This window comes from Gadus macrocephalus, chromosome 19 (assembly GCF_031168955.1).
Source record: "Gadus macrocephalus chromosome 19, ASM3116895v1".
Classification (NCBI taxonomy): Eukaryota; Metazoa; Chordata; class Actinopteri; order Gadiformes; family Gadidae; genus Gadus; species Gadus macrocephalus.
In genome coordinates, this window is record NC_082400.1 from 3,257,265 (window position 1) to 3,274,136 (window position 16,872).

Below are 16,872 nucleotides of genomic sequence, written 5' to 3' on the forward strand. Positions count from 1 at the left end.
CATTATATAACGTAACCCTACAATACCCCTATCTTACCCTACCATACCCCTATCTAACCATTATATAACGTAACCCTACAATACCCCTATCTTACCCTACCATACCCCTATCTAACCATTATATAACGTAACCCTACAATACCCCTATCTTACCCTACCATACCCCTATCTAACCATTATATAACGTAACCCTACAATACCCCTATCTTACCCTACCATACCCCTATCTAACCATTATATAACGTAACCCTACAATACCCCTATCTTACCCTACCATACCCCTATCTAACCATTATATAACGTAACCCTACAATACCCCTATCTTACCCTACCCATATCTTACCCTAGCCCCAGCTTTATCCTACCTTTCCCTTTTCCTATCACAACCCTATCTTATCCCTACCTAAACATATACAATAATGTTTCATTATTAAGTAAATAGACATTTCCAATTTAAGTTTGTATTTCTTTATTTGTAAAAAAGGAGAAAAATAAAATGATACATTGAAAGAAAAATGTAAAAACTTTTTTTTTTAATCTGTAGTAATGATAAGTGAGTGTGAAATGTGTTACTCTGAGAGCCAGAGTTTAAAGGTCCGGTCGTAGGAACAGGTTGCGATCAGCCCACCATCAGGGGAAATGTCCACGCCCATCACCTGTAGGGCAGAGCATTAGCATAACCTTTAGGGGTGGAGCCTAGTATTAATAATAATAATAATAATACATTTAATTTAGAGGCGCCTTTCAAGACACCCAAGGTCACCTTACAGAGCATATAGTCATCATTCAAAACTATGTAAAACAGACTAGGAATAAAAGGAAAACAGAGGTTAAACATGAAGAATAATAATAATTAATAACACTCAAAGACGCCTAAAGTGAAGGGGGGACCTCACTAACCACCACCTGTTAACATCACCTGTAGGGCAGAGCATTAGCATAACCTTTAGGTTGGAGCCTAGTATTAACATCATCTGTAGGGCAGAGCGTAACATTAGCATAACCTTTAGGTGGGAGCCTAGTATTAACACCCCCTGTAGATGCAGAGCATTAGCATATCCTTTAGAGGTGGAGCCTAATATTAACATCACCCCTATGGGCTGAGCTGCACATTTATGTAGGGGATAATGTATAGAACGCAGGTAATTATAGGGAAAATAAGCCCCGACAGGGCGAACAGGACACCAACGTGCAGCGGAGGCGTCTTGCTTCGCCCTGAAGGGGCTCATTTTTTGATAATGACCGGCGGCGTTCTATACATTATCCCGCTTATTACACGGCTACTTGCCAAAACTAAAAAATAACTTCACTTGGTGTGTCTTTTTACAATTAATTTGTTACCAGCATTCGTAGTGTTGATAAGCAGAGAAATAGTCCGCCAAAGACGTTGACGTCGCTTAGCAACCAAAGACGCTGGGGTTGACAAGTTACCGGACTACTTGCGGAGTGCTACCAAAGACGTCATTAGAGGCAAAAAGTCCTTTGTTTCCTTGTCAGCGGTCAATTATACTTAGCAACGGTGAATTATCAAATATAATTCACCGCCGGAAGTAGTGCAGGGCCCATGCAAGTGAACGGAGCATTTCACGGCATTGAGAAGACCCGTGTAATAAATAATATATATATATATATGTATAACATAATTTACTCAGATTTGAGGGTTCTTGTATACACAGTTTGTTGCTAGGCAGTGACATGCAGGCTCTGCATGCACAGTGAACCACCAATCACTGATCATGTTGATCAGTTAAGGATCAGACAACCAAAGCAGTCGTAGACAGCCCCCGCTAGTCGTAGAACAACTTCAGTTGTATGGAATTATATTGGTTACCGAAAAGACGACATTGATCAGAAACAGGTACTTTGTTTTAAATTAAATAACTACCATATGCAGGTTGTTTCCGATTATAGCATAGCTAGAGCCTCGTCTAGCCTACCGTTATAGGGTATATAAAAGGGCATGGCCTACCTTTCCCTCGTGTCCTGCCAGGGTCTTCATAGGCGACCAACCAGGATGACTCCAGGCCTTTGCTGTGTTGTCATAGGCGCCCGTCAACAGGAAGTGACCGTCGGTGGCTAGAGGAAGTAGGGAGGGAGTCCATTACTGTTGCCGAGAGCACCAAATACTACAGTTCCACTTGATACTATAATACTACAGCACTAATATAATACTACAGCAATACTGACGCTGGAATCGAACAGAGGACAGTAGGTTCTGGTGGGCGGCGATTGTGTAGATGCACTTCCGGGTGCGCAGGTCCCACACTTTGCAGGTGTGATCACCACTTCCTGTAGCCGCATGCCAACTGGTAAGAGACAGGACAAAGGGTATGGAAACAGGAAGTAGGGTTAAGTTACACAGAAAACAGGGTTTGACACAGAAACTGGATCTTTGTACCCTGGAAATTCAGAGTTCTCACGAGAGCACAATTTGAATTTGCTCAGCGTGTCATACCCCATTCCCCTGGATCCGAACATAAACCAATCACATGGTCGTATCTGATATGGGCGGGCCAGAATTTAGCTAAACAGATGGCGATAGTGCTGCGAAGGAATCAGTCCGGAATCAGGAGTCAGTAAACATTGCAATATGGCTACGGTGAACACAAGTTGTTTGAAACGGCTTTGGCCGCTACAATAAAAAACGGCTTTGGCTTCGCTTAGACTTCGCTTTTCATCTAAAAGAGGAACAGAAGATGGTGCTCAAAGCTTTCCTTTGCAAGAGTGACGTTTTTGCTGTTTTACCGACAGGATACAGCAAGCGTATGGGGCTCTGGATACGTCACCCCGTATATTCTTCTGATTGGTCATAGTGATATCCAATTGCATGAGGTGATATTTTCAAATGCATGCTTGGTGCTGCCTAGGGTTGGCGAAAATGTAAAACATTCTTGACCGATCACCGAGCCTCATTAACCGGTTGAAACCGGTTAACCGATCAGATTAAAATGTGCTATTTGAAATAACAGCCATTTCAAGTCGTTCCAGCCGCCTGCTATTTGGTAACTCTGCTTATCTCTCTCCCGCTCTGCCTCTGACTCACACACACACACTCTCCGAGTGAGAGGCAGTGGCTCTAACTGCGGCACGACCTGTGTTTGAATTGAAACACGAGGCATGCTTAGTTGACCATGTGTAGAGAGTTTAGTTTTGAGGTAACAGAAAAATTGAGTGTGAGGGATAATTTTTTTCACTTCACACAAAAAGATCTTGGAATGAGAGGGCTAACTGTAGTCTTATAGTGTTGAGTCTACTGTCCATAATAATTTAGCGATCATATTCTTCGCCGCTCGCATGCGGGAATAATTAAGATTTGAGGAGAAATAAAAACAGTGGGCTAGAGACGCGGTGTCCGTCCAACTTCCAGTAAGTCACCTCATCTGATCATCTTTTTGTGTGAAGTGAAACCAACACACACTCCACAGTCCACACTGACCCAAATTAATTTTTTAACTGACAAGCGACAAGATTGATCGGTTAACATTGATACGGTCAACAATCGGTCAAACAGTCATCGGTTAACATCCCTAGTGCCGTCCCTCGAATTGGGCCATTTTCATTACTCATTGCCAGACCCTACATCTTTCTAGAGGTGGGTCTGGATTACCACGTTAAACTCTTGGAGGTTCTACTGAAAAATACTATAAAAAAATAAATAAAAACAGTTCATTTATTGGAACTGTGAACCTATTTAAAAATTCTAAATTGTGAACTGGAGTGTGACCGTGCACACCACTGACCATAGCACATCTGATGAGTACCTGGGTCAATATTTAATGACTGATGAATAAAGTGAAGTAGAGCAAAGACAGGTTTGAATCGAGTTAGTTACGAAATGCTGGATAGTAGATTAACAAGAGTAAGTGACAAAACAACATGATGACATTCTGATGTACATTTTTGAGCTGATGACCCCAAGAATGTCCACATTCCCCAAGGAGGAGGTCCTCTGGAGTAGATAGCTCCAGAGAGTGGTCGGAATAAGAATAAAGAGGACCCAGAACAAGCAGATTACCCGTTAGGAGAGAAGCAGACGCTGTAGATCTCCTTCAGATGTCCTTCCAGGAACATGATGCAGCGCCCAGTGCGGAGGTCCCACAGCCGTCCGAAGGCGTCCAGTCCGCTGCCAGAACAAAACACCTCAATGTTAAATAGGTTAAGAATATGACAGTCTTTAGCTGAAGGGCGTGTGTGGTGTGTGTGTCTGAGGGCGTGTGTTGGTTTGGTTACCCAGTGAGGGCCAGAGATCCGTCTGGGTGGAAGTGGAGGTCGTGGACTCCTTTACTGTGACCTTCCTGGTGCAGGATCTCCTCCCGGAGCTCCAGGTCCCACAGACGCCACGAGTTGTCATAGCTACCAGAGAGAGAGAGTTTTGAAAGAAGGCCTCGGGTGCGGCTCATTGGTACAGGGTTTATGCTTCAACAAGTTCAACCTCAAGACCTTTTTCAGGTCCCAGAATGACTTTTGAATGTATTCACATTCAAAAGAACATGTCTACACAGAACTGTGGGTACGAAGAGTTGTATGAGTAGAAGTGCAGTGGGTTCATCTAACTGTTATCGTCGGCCGCTGTATGTCTGGTCAGAGAAAGGATACAACGTTGTTTAAAAAAAAAAAAGGGATCCAGGAGTCTCAAACAAACACCAGCCAAAATTTTCCCACAATAGTAATGCGTCTTACTATCATCACACGGACCAGTTGTATAATGGCTGCTCGGTGGTGTATACTTTTGTAGCGGAGAGCGTGATCAAATCCAGCTGTTTTTTTATTTTTAAGAGGACAAATAATGAATATAATCATGTGTTATAGGTGCCTTTAATGTAGTACACTGTAATACCTATTTACAACAATCACGAGATACAAACGACACAAACTAAAAGGTAGGTTTGTGGATCCCTACAAATGTGCTGAGGTGAGCTTTGCTTCACCTGGTTAGCGTGGGAACCGTTACGGAGTTACAGGAGTCGTAGTTAGTGCAGTGCGGGTCGCGCTGGGACCGGACTTTGATGCTCTGGATGTGTATACTGAACACTATCGGGTGATGGCAGGCGTTTGCCGGTGGCTAGTTACAGCGGATTTATGTTTTTTTCGACGATCCCATATGATCTTATCATCAAAGTCCCCAAATTAAAAAAAAAGAAGGGTTAAATGTTACGTTCTTGTTATTCTACCGAAAACCCTTGGTGAACGTCCAGTCTGCTGAGCACTGGCTGCGGTATTTTCATGACCTCTGACCTCTCGACCAAGGTGTGCGTGTGTGGATGTGTGGAGCTCTGTCTGGGCAGCGCAGGACTGCGGCGTCCAGGAGGAAGTTGATCTTTTCGGAAGCTTATTGTATAACGCAACAGTGTGTGCTGAGCAGCGATTTATTCAATCAGTGATTTATCTTTCCTAAAACTCTCAACCCAAAAACAAATTTTTTAAAATCAGTGTTTGAATTCCAGATGAAAAAGTGAGTTCACTGGCTCTTTGTGTTGACAGGCTCACCTTAAAGGGGTAGTTCGGAATTTTGGACATAGGGCCTGATTCCCAAGTGAGCATTGGTATTCTATATCACTGGAGACAGTTTTCAACACATTTCATTCAGTCCTTCTAGTTGCAGAGTTTGCTCGTGCTAGGCTAGCGCACGGCAACGGGCAATGCTAGCCTGCTATTAAAAACAGTCTTACCCACTCCACAGTACACCCGAGGTAAATCAATTATAACGCCAGACTATAGATTTAAATGTCTGTGTTGATAGAATAATGTTAGAAATAAAACTAAACTTGCATCGCATGAATCATCGAGGGACTACTTTCTCAGCAGAAGCGGAATTTTACTCTGCGCTGGTTAGGTTTGTAACCGAATCACGACAGAAGAACGTAAACAGAGAAGCGTGGGACAGAAGCGCAATTGAACGACTAGGCAACATGATGGTTCAGTGTGCTTTTAGAAATTGTAGAAATAAACAGTACAGATGGGCACCACAAAGTTTCCACCAATTTCCAGTGCGAGATCCAGAAAGGACTCAACTGTGGCTTGTTGCTGCTGGCTTGGACATCAAAACACCGGCTCGTACATGTACGGTTCGTTGGATACAACAAATTCCTCATAATCGTCTTCAAAAGCAGATGCATCGCTAACTCCTCCAAACGTGGGCATATCTTGTTAATTGAATAGGCTTATAGAATTCCTTTGTTCACTGTACTCTGCGTTTGTAGCAATGACAGCGGCAGGTAACCTAGGTATCAGTCCGCCGCTGCCGTAGCCTACGTACAGGAATATAAACACTGCTGCTGAGACCCCGCAATTCCCTCAAAATGCAATGCAATGCAAGGTTGGTTTTATTTCTAACATTATTCTATAAACAGACATTTAGATTTATAGTCTGTCGTTATAATTGATTTACCTCGGGTGTACTGTGGAGTGGGTAAGACTGTTTTTAATAGCAGGCTAGCATTGCCCGTTGACGTGCGCTAGCCTAGCACGAGCGAACTCTGCAACTAGAAGGACTGTATGAAATGTGTTGAAAACTGTCTCCAGTGATATAGAATACCAATGCTCACTTGGGAATCAGGCCCTATGTCCAAAATTCCGAACTACCCCTTTAACACACACAGAATGACTTCAATGAAACAGCTTTCTTACAGTGAGTCTGTTCTCCACGCTGGCCGGAAGTGGAGCGAGCAGTAAACAAGAGCAAACCAGACAGAAGAGAAGACCCGCCCTCCACTGCCTCTCATTGGCTAGTCCTCGTTGATGTCTTTGATGAGACGTAGACCCCCCCCCCACCCAATATTATTTTTGGAGCTGAACACAATTCGCACCACATATCTTATGTTATATTTCATTAAATATGACGCAATGTATAATATGATATAATACATACCAGGCGGTTCCCAGGAACCTTCCAGAAGGGTGCCAGGCGAGTCGGGAGACTCGCGACATGTGACCCTCGATGTCGGCCACTGGCTCGTCACTATGGCAACAGGAAAAGGGTTAGTTAGTTTGTGAGTCGAATGGTTCAAAAGGTGTGACATCACATCCTGTTCCGGCCTGACCTCTGGAGGTTCCAGAGCTTCACGACCCCGTCGGTGGAGCAGGACGCCAGGTTAACGTCGGACGGCTCCAGTGAGAGGGTGGAGCCGGGCCTGAACACCACCGCCCCCACACTGGTGTTGTGACCTGAGAGGGAGAGGAGCACACTGATCACTGACCGACCCTGACCCGTGACCCTCCGTCTAGACCAGCCCCAAGCAGCTTGTACAAGAACTGCATCTAGATGATTCTGCAAACAGAGGGCAGAATCATCGAGATGCAGATATGTGGGCAATGTTAGGCCCAATCCCATTTCTACCCCTTCCCCTTCCCCCTCCCCCTTGTTTTGAAGGGGTAAGGGGTAGAAATGGGATTGGGCCTTAGTTTCCGTGGCGTCCGAGGAGATATCCATATGAACAGTTAGCTCACCTCTGAGGGTCCGGACCAGCTGGCTGTCGGGCACTGACCACAGCTTACAAAGACCGCTCCTGCAAACAGATGGACACCGACATACACATTATATCACCCTATATGATATACACCATATTATAGACCATAGGAATTTACAATATGAACATTACATTGCATACATTAATCATATACATTATATATATTTAGGGATGACAATTTAACACTTTTGTTTAGTGAAAGAATAAATTAACCCATTACTTTGTGTACATTTTTATAAATTTGTGATTTGAAAAAGAAATTGTGCCCGTGGATCACTGGTCTGGGGCCTTAGTGGATCACTGGTCTGGGGCCTTAGTGGATCACTGGTCTGGGGCCTTAGTGGATCACTGGTCTGGGGCCTTAGTGGATCACTGGTCTGGGGCCTTAGTGGATCACTGGTCTGGGGCCTTAGTGGATCACTGGTCTGGGGCCTTAGTGGATCACTGGTCTGGGGCCTTAGTGGATCACTGGTCTGGGGCCTTAGTGGATCACTGGTCTGGGGCCTTAGTGGATCACTGGTCTGGGGCCTTAGTGGATCACTGGTCTGGGGCCTTAGTGGATCACTGGTCTGGGGCCTTAGTGGATCACTGGTCTGGGGCCTTAGTGGATCACTGGTCTGGGGCCTTAGTGGATCACTGGTCTGGGGCCTTAGTGGATCACTGGTCTGGGGCCTTAGTGGATCACTGGTCTGGGGCCTTAGTGGATCACTGGTCTGGGGCCTTAGTGGATCACTGGTCTGGGGCCTTAGTGGATCACTGGTCTGGGGCCTTAGTGGATCACTGGTCTGGGGCCTTAGTGGATCACTGGTCTGAGGCCTTAGTGGTTCACTGGTCTGGGGCCTTAGTGGTTCACTGGTCTGGGGCCTTAGTGGTTCACTGGTCTGGGGCCTTAGTGGATCACTGGTCTGGGGCCTTAGTGGATCACTGGTCTGGGGCCTTAGTGGATCACTGGTCTGGGGCCTTAGTGGATCACTGGTCTGGGGCCTTAGTGGATCACTGGTCTGGGGCCTTAGTGGATCACTGGTCTGGGGCCTTAGTGGATCACTGGTCTGGGGCCTTAGTGGATCACTGGTCTGGGGCCTTAGTGGATCACTGGTCTGGGGCCTTAGTGGATCACTGGTCTGGGGCCTTAGTGGATCACTGGTCTGGGGCCTTAGTGGATCACTGGTCTGAGGCCTTAGTGGATCACTGGTCTGAGGCCTTAGTGGTTCACTGGTCTGGGGCCTTAGTGGATCACTGGTCTGGGGCCTTAGTGGATCACTGGTCTGGGGCCTTAGTGGATCACTGGTCTGGGGCCTTAGTGGATCACTGGTCTGGGGCCTTAGTGGATCACTGGTCTGGGGCCTTAGTGGATCACTGGTCTGGGGCCTTAGTGGATCACTGGTCTGGGGCCTTAGTGGATCACTGGTCTGGGGCCTCACTGGGTTGGTGTTGCACGAAAAACCATGGATAAAACCAACGAGGCGACACAAGTAGATTTTAAAGTTTCCTTTGGTAATTAACAAAATCTCAAATTATGTCAGTGTACTAAACTACAGTAATGATGTGATGTTCGAATATTTTGGGCTAGCTTATTTTTAAATGTGCAACGGCAGCAAAGGACGCCGTAGCAAGCATGTTGGCCTCAAGACTGACAGCAGCAGATCTTGATAGATACATATTATGACATTGAATTATGTATTATTGTCATTATTATAACTGGTGTTATAAGTGGTACCAGGAGCCCGTGGCCAGCATCTTGGAGTCAGGGCTGAACTGACAGTAGGAGATCGGACGGTCGTCTCCGATCTGAGAGCAGAAGTTGTTCAGATTCTAGAAAGAGAAAACCAGGATGAGACAAAGAAATGCTGTTGTCAAGATGTTATGGCTACCGTTGCCACGGCATAGTCATGATAACCATGTTGTATTCCCATGGTAACTTCGACGTCGTGGCAACAGTGTTGACAAAAGGGGTGTACCTGCAGGTTCTTGTGGAGCTCCTGCTGGCGGATGGTACGGGCGGATTCAGATACTTCCTTCTGGATCCGGGCCTCGTCCAACCTCTTTACAGCTCTACCAGGGGAAGAGATACAGTCACCAACAGAGAGAGACAGGCCTCAGCCAACGTCTTTACAGCTCTACCAGGGGAAGATACAGTCACCAACAGAGAGACAGGCCTCAGCCAACCTCTTTACAGCTCTACCAGGGGTAGAGATACAGTCACCAACAGAGAGACAGGCCTCAGTCAACATCTTTACAGCTCTACCAGGGGAAGAGATACAGTCACCAACAGAGAGAGACATGCCTCAGCCAACCTCTTTACAGCTCTACCAGGGGTAGAGATACAGTCACCAACAGAGAGCAGTGTTTCCCATACGTAGACCAATGTGAGGCGCAGCGCCACAGAAACACTGAGCGCCACAAATTTTTATACGCTATTTTGAAATATAAATATCGTTCCATTCAATCATCTCTGCATACCGATACCGATATTTTTTCATCAGCCTTAGCCGATAACCGATAACGATTTTCTTAGAGCCGATAGTTGGAGCCGATAATACCCTGAAAATCCAGAGTTCTCGCGAGAGCACAATTTGAATTTGCTCAGCGAGTCACTCTGGGAACGAGCAATATACTCGTGTCTATTCTGGGCCTCCCGTGGCCCAGAACATTAATCAATCACATCGATGTACCAATATAGGCGGGCCAAAAGCGTTGCTGTTTTACCGACCGGATACGGCAAGAGTCTTATCTATTGGTTAGCTCCACTGATCTGGATATGTACCCCCTTGTATTCTGCGTGCTTGGTGCGGCCCCTCGAGTTGGGCCATTTTCATTACTCGTTGCCAGATCCTACAGTTCTCTAGATGTGGGTCTGGATTTCCAGGCTAAGCCTCCCTCAATTAACATCATAAAAATGATACAATGTTGATAACACATGTTACAATGTCTCAATTTAAAAAAAAATGAACATTTATTGAAGTCTGTAAATCATGATAATCAAATAAAAAAATAATAATTATAATTTGGCCGATAATATCGGCCGTCGATCACTACTTACATGCATACATATACTTTCATGAATTCACACATCATCCTATATGTACACCTTTACCTATACCACATCTGTATCTTATCCAACCTACAGTGATTTCCTTCAGTTTTAGATATTGTCGTGGTTGGGAGCCATTGTATCAAAATGAGTTGACCATTTTCTCAATTTATTTGTGAATTTGTCCATACATAGGTTTAAGGAGAAAGTCAGCCTTTCCATGCGATACATTTCTTCTACAATGCCAATCCATTCCCCTTTTGTCGGGGGTTCTTTGTTGAGCCACCTTCTCGTAATGGCTTTTTTACTAGCTGCCAACATTATTTTAATCAGATACTTATAGCTAGAATTAATTGTGGACGAGATATTCCCAAGAGATATTGTGCGAAAGTCATGCTTGGTCTCGAAGCCCATTATAATGTTCATTTTTCGTACTATTTCCAACCAGTAGAGATAGTTGAGCAGTCCCAGAATATGTGGAAATGGGTCGCCTGGATGTTTCTACACTCCCGCCAGCAGCGCCCATACTCTGGCAAACCCCTCTGAAATTGCTTTATTCTCGGAGTGACAAAAAATCGAATCATATTTTTCCACACAAATTCCCTCCACTGGCCTGAGCTCGAAGCGCTCTGATGGGTTTCACAAATGTTCAGCCAATCCACTTCTGAAATGGTTCATTTCGATTCTTTCTCCCATTTTGATTTAATATAAAGCATGGAAGTTTCGTCATGTGACTGTAAACATGAATAAATTCTAGCGATAAGTTTTCTGTTGAGTTTAGATTTATATGCATCAATCAAGATGGTAATAGGTCCGTGTTGCAATCTTCTGTTGTTTTTATATTACTGTTAAAGTGAGATCTAACCTGAAGATATCTGAAGAAGTCTTACTTTTCTAGATGGTACCGATCATTAAGTCTTTGAATTTAAGTCAACCAGTACACCAACATCCGAAATGAGACAGTATGTTGTAATGCCTTTAAAAGGACCAGTTTTAATATCTCCCGTTCATGTGGGCAGGGCTACAATCTTTATCGTGTGCAACCAATCTTAGCATTTTGATATGATTTTCCAATTTTAATTTACGACACAAACCAGATGTTTAAGGGTGCTTTTGTCCAGCAATTTAGATTTTCTTTAACAGATGAGTATAAGTTTCTGTCTCCAAGTAATGTCTGGAGGGTAATATCCGATTGACTCAGATCTCGATTTTTCCATTTAGCGCTGTAAAATGGGTTGCACCAATAAATTAAATATCTCAATAGAGCTGACTTGTAATAGTGCTCCATGTTCGGCAGAGATAGTCCCCCCCTTGTCTTTGGGTAATTGCAATGTATTATATCTAACTCTAGGTTTTAGGCCTTTCCAAATAAATACAGAAAACATTCTTCAGAACTTGATAAATTGTTTTGAAGGTACTTCTACTCGCAGGGCCGGCGCTCGGCATAGGCGACTGCCTAGGGCGGCAAATGCGTTGGGGGCGGCAAATGCGTTGGGGGCGCCCTCTGGTGGCGCCCTTAATTAGTCAATTAAAATATACGAAACAAACGGAGAAGGGAGGGGGCGTGGGGGAAATCGCCAGGGCGCCCCGAAACCGTCACCGCAGTATGCAGTACAAGGCAACAAGCCTCATCCAACCACTTCACTCTACCAGAGTGAGAGAGTCACATGTTTAGGGCTTCCTTTATAAGCTGTGCTAGCTGGGACGCACCTGGGTAGGGAGAACTTGGCCAACCAGAGACGAGCTTCTTTGAGGGAGGCGGGGCCTTCGTGGTACCAAGTCTCCTGGCGCTGGAAAACAAATGTTATAGATACATTTAAAAAAACATATACACTATAATGGTAAAATATATATCAGTGGTACGCAGAGGAATTTCAGAAAAAACAACAACATAATATCACAGTACTAGTACGAATGGAAATACATTAACCATGCGATCATCGAAATAGGCTTTAAAATAAGTTCTGCCTTTCCAGTAATATTTTTGTTTCAATGTCAGTCTGCTTCTTATGCGGGTTGTAGCGCGCGGCAACCTCCACAATTACAGGTTAAACTGACGGCAAGATATAAGCGCTAAAATTATGAGTGCGGACAAGAGAAGAATAATTCAAGCAGATCTGTAAAAAGCTGTGACATTGAACCAAGCACAGGTAGTATGTGATGATGTTCTCAGAAATGAATCCATGAAACCATCGCATCTCGAACGACATCTTTTAACCGAATACGCAGTGCTTAAAGAAAAACGATATACTTTTCCAATGACGTGTCGGATTGAAGCAGTCAAAGTCCACGATTCAATAGTCAGGAACACCATTGCACAACGTGTCTCGCTCGGACAACAGTTCCACTGAACCACTGTGTATAGAATACCAAGTATTTTAAGCCAAGTAAAGCGCTCTAACCTCAACAGTCTATGGTGAGGTGAAACGGTCAAATCCAAAATGGAGGCCCCACTGTCAGCGCGCACGTTGGTGAGACAATAGATGACATCATTTAGATATTATTTTCAATTAAATATGTAAGTTCACTGATACGTTTTTGTCCCGGCAGTGGGCATGATCCATGGTGTTGGAAGGGGGATCTAATTCTTGCATTTTGTTGTGCATAATTGCAGCCCTGTGACTGCATGAGGAAAGTAGAATTAGAGCACTCAAATGTTGCTCTAGGCTACCTGAAAAGTTAAATCAGAGATAAAAATGTAACACACACACACACACACACACACACACACCTCATCTTGGGGGCGTGGTCGAGAGCTCTCCGCATCCTTTTTGGACTTGCTGAGGGCGTCGCCCCCGACAACTGAAAGAACAGCCCTCAGCCTAGAAACATACAGAGAGACAGTTATAGAGATTTACAGAGAGACAGTTATAGAGACATACAGAGAGACAGTTATAGAGACATACAGAGAGACAGTTATAGAGACATACAGAGAGACAGTTATAGAGACATACAGAGATACAGTTATAGAGATATACAGAGAGAAAGTTATAGAGATATACAGAGAGACAGTTATAGAGACAGTTATAGAGACATACAGAGAGACAGTTATAGAGACAGTTATAGAGACATACAGAGAGACAGTTATAGAGACATACAGAGAGACAGTTATAGAGATATACAGAGAGACAGTTATAGAAACATACAGAGAGACAGTTATAGAGATATACAGAGAGACAGTAATAGAGACATACAGAGAGACAGATATAGAAACATACAGAGAGACAGTTATAGAGATATACAGAGAGACAGTTATAGAGACATACAGAGAGACAGTTATAGAGACATACAGAGAGACAGTTATAGAGACATACAGAGAGACAGTTATAGAGACATACAGAGAGACAGTTATAGAGACATACAGAGAGACAGTTATAGAGACATACAGAGACAGTTATAGAGACATACAGAGAGACAGTTATAGAGACATACAGAGAGACAGTTATAGAGACATACAGAGAGACAGTTATAGAGACATACAGAGACAGTAATAGAGACATACAGAGAGACAGTTATAGAGATATACAGAGAGACAGTTATAGAGACATACAGAGAGACAGTTATAGAGACATACAGAGAGACAGTTATAGAGACATACAGAGAGACAGTTATAGAGACATACAGAGACAGTTATAGAGACATACAGAGAGACAGTTATAGAGACATACAGAGACAGTTATAGACATACAGAGAGACAGTTATAGAGACATACAGAGAGACAGTTATAGAGACATACAGAGAGACAGTTATAGAGACATACAGAGAGACAGTAATAGAGACATACAGAGAGACAGTTATAGAGATATACAGAGAGACAGTTATAGAGACATACAGAGACAGTTATAGAGATATACAGAGAGACAGTTATAGAGATATACAGAGAGACAGTTATAGAGATATACAGAGAGACAGTTATAGAGATGTACAGAGAGACAGTTATAGAGACGTACAGAGACAGTTACAGAGACGTACAGAGAGACAGTTATAGACATACAGAGACAGTTAGAGATATACAGAGAGACAGTTAGAGATATACAGAGAGACAGTTATAGAGATATACAGAGAGACAGTTATAGAGATATACAGAGAGACAGTTATAGAGATATACAGAGAGACAGTTATAGAGACATACAGAGAGACAGTTATAGAGATATACAGAGAGACAGTTATAGAGATATACAGAGAGACAGTTATAGAGATGTACAGAGAGACAGTTATAGTCAGTAAAAACTGCATTATATACAGTCTGTGCGTTACACTGGAGTGCCACTGGCCCCACTGTTTTCTACTGAGTAAATAGTGCATCCCACTAGCTCTACAGCAGGAGAAAACAGCACGGCCAGTGGCACTCCGGGGTAACGCACATCGACTGTATATAATACAGGTTAAACCGACTTAACAGATTGTATATAGACAGGTTAAACTGACTTAACAGACTGTATATAATACAGGTTAAACTGACTTAACAGACTGTATATAATACAGGTTAACACACTTAACATAGACTGTATATGATACAGGTTAACTCACTTAACATGGACTGTATGATACAGGTTAAACTTGGCTACTACCTACATGTTTTCAAGTCGCACATTTAACCGTCACATGTGACATGTTTGATGACTGACAATGACTGAGTTATCTACAGTCACTTAGGAGTTGTAGAGCCACATATTTGTTCATATGTGTTTAGTTAGAATCTGCGAACATTAAAAGATGCATGTGACGGTAGGATTCTACACCTTTGTACTGATTATGCAAACAAAATAAGCTAACCTCTCCCGGCGGTCGGCTGGCCCCTCCCCAAAGAGGGTGATTGGCTCGCCAAGCCTCCGCAGGCAACCTTTGACCTCGCTGTCATCAGTGGAGATGGCTAGGTGGCGCGCGCGACGGCGGCGCTCAAACTCCACCAACACATCGGACTGCCGCTCCCCACTCGGCCCGCTGGCACTGCGGTCCTCGATCTCCAGAAACTCCCCTAGGGAGAGGGAGCATCAAAGAGATACATTGTTATCATTAGCATACAGAGAGAAACAGCTAACATACACGGCTAGCAGCTAGCCCCTCGCTTTTAATGCAGTGGTCTACATGTGCCTGTAGCTCGCAGCTTTGGAGTGGCTTGTGAAAAACGTCAAACTTCAATTACAAATTGCTGATCCTACCATTGCGACTAACAGCTAGAGTCTAACGCAGAGGTCTCAAACCTCTGCCACCAGAAACATCTGTAGTAGCTCGTAAGTGGTTCAATCATCATATACAACATGATGATCACACATAGTGGTTGACACATAGTGGCTGACACATAGTTGCTAACATAGTGACTAACATAGTGGCTATCTAGCAGCTAACAGCTCGCCACCTGAAGAGATGTTGATGTTTCCAGCCTTGATGCCGGCCTTGATGGCAGCACTTCCTCCTTTAGTCCCGCCTCCAGCCTCTCGGCCCATCCGCTGTCTCTCCTGCCCCTCCAGGCTTCCGTAGAAGATCCGCGTGCGCTTGGCGGTGCGTGGAGCATCTTCATCGTCAGACATCTCGGCTGGCCAACAGGAACGCTAGAGGGGAACAACTCGTCACATTACTGACCAACGCTAGAGGAGAACAACTCGTCACATTACTGACCAACGCTAGAGGAGAACAACTCACCACATTACTGACCAACGCTAGAGAGCACTACTCATCACATTACTACAGAAAGTACTGTAGTGAGAGTCAAAAGGGTCAACCTAGAATGTAAGTCTTTTTAAGAAGTTCTGGATTGTTTCTTTAATTGAATAAGGATGGTATTTGACTTGAATGTAGTATATGTTAACCCCGAGTATACACCTCAGGACCTTTTATGAAATTCTTCTGTTACAGCTGTAAATCCTTTTAGATTGCAAATTACCCTTAGTGTCTGGTAAATTATTCACGGAAAAGTTTTGCATTAAGATACAAATTTAACAAATCAGAGATATGGGAATCAACAGCACACACACACACACACACACACACACACACACACACACACACACACACACACACACACACACACACACACACACACACACACACACACACACACACACACACACTTTAACTAACTATAACAGACTGAAATTCGTTTGGTTAGACCACATCTTGGCCCATTAAAATAATAAATAATTATTAAACTATCTCTTATTTCTATGATTCAGCACCTAAAGCTGTGCATTTCTTGAAATCTTTGTATCCACTAATTCTTGGACTTTTTGGGCAGAATATTCAATGTCGAATGCACTAATTTAAAGTCACTTTGCACGAAAGCGTCGGGTTAAGTAATGTAGGCAACAAATTGTACACAAGAACATATTATAAACAGTGGTGTAACAGTATATAAACAAGACATTCAGGGACATG

At 43.8% G+C, this 16,872-nt stretch overlaps 1 protein-coding gene across 1 annotated transcript; it reads right to left on the bottom strand.

Moving 5' to 3' along the window:
* Window positions 1-452: 452 nt before the first annotated feature.
* On the bottom strand, window positions 453-16,028 carry prpf4 (PRP4 pre-mRNA processing factor 4 homolog (yeast)). Its single transcript, XM_060039046.1, has 14 exons — window positions 15,857-16,028; window positions 15,274-15,475; window positions 13,229-13,319; window positions 12,208-12,287; window positions 9,425-9,518; window positions 9,184-9,278; window positions 7,447-7,505; window positions 7,041-7,164; window positions 6,869-6,958; window positions 4,231-4,353; window positions 4,016-4,123; window positions 2,188-2,306; window positions 1,970-2,076; window positions 453-656 (listed from the first exon to the last, which is right to left on the bottom strand). Exons 1-14 carry the CDS (start codon window positions 16,026-16,028, stop codon window positions 570-572), a joined length of 1,551 nt encoding a protein of 516 aa, XP_059895029.1. The 3' UTR covers window positions 453-569.
* Window positions 16,029-16,872: the final 844 nt, after the last annotated feature.

Excerpts from the sequence above, each read along its gene's own strand:
- prpf4 (XM_060039046.1), bottom strand. The coding sequence starts at position 16,028 with ATGTCTGACGATGAAGATGCTCCACGCACCGCCAAGCGCACGCGGATC. Across the intron at positions 15,476-15,856 it reads AAACATCAACATCTCTTCAG|GGGAGTTTCTGGAGATCGAG; the intron begins GTGGCGAGCTGT and ends CCCTCTCCCTAG. Across the intron at positions 9,279-9,424 it reads AGCTCCACAAGAACCTGCAG|AATCTGAACAACTTCTGCTC; the intron begins GTACACCCCTTT and ends TTCTCTTTCTAG.